The 3,392-nt window shown below is 38.4% G+C and overlaps 1 protein-coding gene across 1 annotated transcript in view; it reads left to right on the top strand.

Annotated features, from left to right (window-relative positions):
* Positions 1-3,392, top strand: part of nfasca (neurofascin homolog (chicken) a) — a gene marked incomplete in the record, with an annotated part of 116,748 nt that overhangs the window by 41,718 nt on the left and 71,638 nt on the right. Inside the window, 4 exon segments of the mRNA XM_014025637.1 lie at positions 467-663; positions 861-983; positions 2,054-2,224; positions 3,076-3,123. Of these exon segments, the coding sequence (XP_013881091.1) occupies positions 467-663; positions 861-983; positions 2,054-2,224; positions 3,076-3,123 (539 nt within the window).

Raw genomic sequence — 3,392 nt, 5'->3', positions numbered from 1 at the left:
GCTGCAGAACAGGAACCTGCTGTAAAACAGCAATTATGCTGAGTCAGGCTTGATTTTTAGTAATCTTTTCCTGTTGAATCAATAAATCAAATCAATCAAACAGAATGTGGAACAGGACGCAATAGCAGAATATATAGTGGTTCAGTGGATGGTTCTGTCACTGCTTTAAAGCTACAAGGTTCTAAGTTAAAACCTCAACAAGGTTCTTATTATGACTTGATGCTTTCACTGACATAGTGCGTCATTAGAATAAGGAAAAACAGGCCTAACATTAAAATTTTTTATTAATAATTGGATTTTTAAAATTAATTTGAAATTATTAAACTACTTTATTCTGAATAAAGATTCAKTCAGTTCAAGATAACTCAGATAATTAATCTGAATCCATAAACAGTGCAGTTCATGTGTGCAGAATTTTTTGTTTGTTTTTCTGCTCAGTCTCTAAAGGTTTGATCACCTTCTTCAGGTTTGAATGGCGAAGAAATGGAAAGTTTCTCAACATTGTTAAAGATCCCAGGGTGAACATGAGGAAACGATCGGGAACCTTGGAGATCAGTTTCCGCAGTGGAGGACGACCGGAGGATTACGAAGGAGAGTACCAGTGTATTGCCAGCAATTCCTTAGGAAGAGCTCTGTCCAACAAAATCCTGCTCCGTGTTTCCAGTAAGAACACAGTTTTCAACTGCTTGTGGAGAATTAAGATATTATTATACAGAAAAAACTGGTATGATTCTCACCGGTGTTTTGATAACTTACCAACAGTGATCATGATAACTGATCTTTTAAATACCTTTATAAAGACAATTTTATAATTAGATTTAAAATAACCTAATATTTGTTAACCTCCATCTCACTGACAGAAGCCCCCCTGTGGCCTAAGGAGGTGCTGCAGCCGGTGATAGTGACTGAGGGCTCCCCACTGGTCCTACCCTGCAACCCACCACCAGGCCTGCCGCCACCCTCCACCTTCTGGATGGACAGCAGTGAGCACAGCATGGACCTAATATTTTATCTGACYGTTTGTAAAAATAATTGACTTTTATTCCCTGGTGGTTTGCATCATTGAATCTGCCACTAMAATAATATGAAATGAGCTGTTTTAACACTTGATTTGCTGGAGAGAATGTGTCCATCCCATTTAGACTTCCAATTTACATATGAGTATAATGTGATTCATTATGTCAAACGCCTTTTGTAAGCAGAGAAAGACCATACCTGTATATCATTTACTGTTTATGTACTGTAAGTCTTATTCTAGCAGTGTTCTCAACAGAATAGCCTGGTTCCRCATCATCTGATGCAGACCTTGTTAAAGGCCCTGGCTAGATTGMTCCCGCTTTGATGAATAGTGTTCTTGTTCTGGGAGACTGTTATGGTCAGTTCGTAGACTCCGTAGCCCTGGCTCTTTTTCTTGTTTATGTTTCTGCAGTGTGGCTCACTCTGAGCTCATGTTATTTCCCTGCTATTTAGAGTACACTTTGAATGGTTTGGTGCAGATTACTTTTATTCTCCTTGCCTCTAGTTTTTGAAAGAATTTATTCAAGTAGGTAGACAGAGTATTAAGCTGTTRTTTGCAACCTCCAGAACCTCAGGTTAAAAAAGATGCAATGTTTCTTTGGTAGATGTTTCTTCATTTCACTTTTCTGTTGTTCTGACAGCTAGCTGGTTTTCTTTCTGTGTTGACTTAAACTTGGCTTCTAGTCTCCTCCTCCATGGGAGACAATTCTCTTATTGAGTTGCAACCTTGATCTAGCTCTCATTTATAACAACTTATTGTTCCCGTGGTGGTGCCACAAAGGATACTTAGCCATGATGCATGCACATCTTCTAGAAGACTTTCAGAAGGTACTTTATCACTAAGCCTTGGTAAGGGATCTAGTCATCCATGTCTTACTTGGTTGTGATCTTCAGTATCAGGTCRGCTGCCCTTGTATTCAGTTCATCAGGGCTTAAAACCAAAAACTAAAACTACAATTACCTTGTTGTGTTATGGTTTAATTTGTAGCATGATGCAATATTCAGTCTTAATGGCTTTTCTTCTTCTGTTTGTCAGATATGACTCCTATTTCTCAGGATAAGAGACTATCCATGGGCCTGAATGGAGACCTGTATTTTTCTAATGTTTTGGTCCAAGATGCTCAGAGAGACTACAGCTGCAATGCTCGATTTCTCTTCATCCACACCATCCAACAAAAGAACCCCTTTACACTCAAAATTCAGACCAGTAAGTACCTGTCCTCAAGATCCAAAGCTTTGAATTACTTCAAATAATTTGGACTAAAGYCCAATAAAAGATAAATAATCATCCAGAACTTGGATGGTTTTTGCAGRGTCTTGGTAGGGTTATAGAAATTGCTCTGTTATGTGTAATAGATTCTGGTTGATCCACAATTGTTTTGAGCACACACAGTTTCTGTAGTGAAGTTATGGTGGTGTATAATTATGAAATATTGTAAAATATTATGAAATATTATTCAGAGAAATACGAGGCCTGGGATAGAGTAGTGGCAATGAATCCATGATGCTGAGTCTGCACTTACTAGTGTGACTTTGGTCAACAATGATTTATATTACCACACTGGCCCAATGTCAAAGCTACAAGTGTAATCATGACAAAAGAACAAGAAAACAGCCAGAGAGAGCTTTTTGCTGAGTACACAGAGGACATGCTGGTGAAGATTCTCAGTCATTGTCAATCCAAGAAAGGAATGTAGCATAATCATGATTGCCTTCACCCAAAAGTTTTTTTTTTTTTTTTCAAATTTGGTGCGATTCAGTCATGTTCAATAGAATGAGTAAGCCAGGAAGAGCACAGCAGAGTTGTCATCCAGTGTGAAGGAGCCTAACATATTCTTTCTGTCACTTTAAACTGGTGTACAAAGCCTAGTCTGGTGACCACAGAGAGTACTGTATACCTGCTTCTAGAGATAGTAATGTTGATATGAAATCCAACATCTCATTTATTGTTTTATTGTACACTTTCTTTTTCAGCATTTTCAGTGTTCTGCTCTACTCTTATCAAAGTGTGTGATTGTGTTTGTACTGATAGTCACTGTATCTGCATGTTATTTTCAGTGGAGCCATATAATGACACATCTTACAATGCCACTGACCCCTACGGTGGTGAGTCTCTTCCTGCCAAGACAAGCCTACTTCCTGTTGACTCTTGTAGTCGGTTTCTACCATACTTTAGCCAACACTGTAACCTGCTTGCTCCGCGAAGCTTCTTCTAACTTTTGTCTGCTTTCTAAATGTGAACTACATTTTTATTGTAATTTATATATTTTAGGTTGAGTCAAACTCCATTTTACTAGAGATGTGGATTGGGTATATAGTTTCATCCATCCATCCATCCATCCATCCATCCATCCATCCATCCATCCATCCATCCA

The sequence above is a fragment of the Austrofundulus limnaeus genome, unplaced genomic scaffold (genome assembly GCF_001266775.1).
Source record: "Austrofundulus limnaeus strain Quisiro unplaced genomic scaffold, Austrofundulus_limnaeus-1.0 Scaffold489, whole genome shotgun sequence".
In the NCBI taxonomy this organism is placed as follows: Eukaryota; Metazoa; Chordata; class Actinopteri; order Cyprinodontiformes; family Rivulidae; genus Austrofundulus; species Austrofundulus limnaeus.
This window is presented reverse-complemented; position numbering and strand designations above follow the sequence as displayed.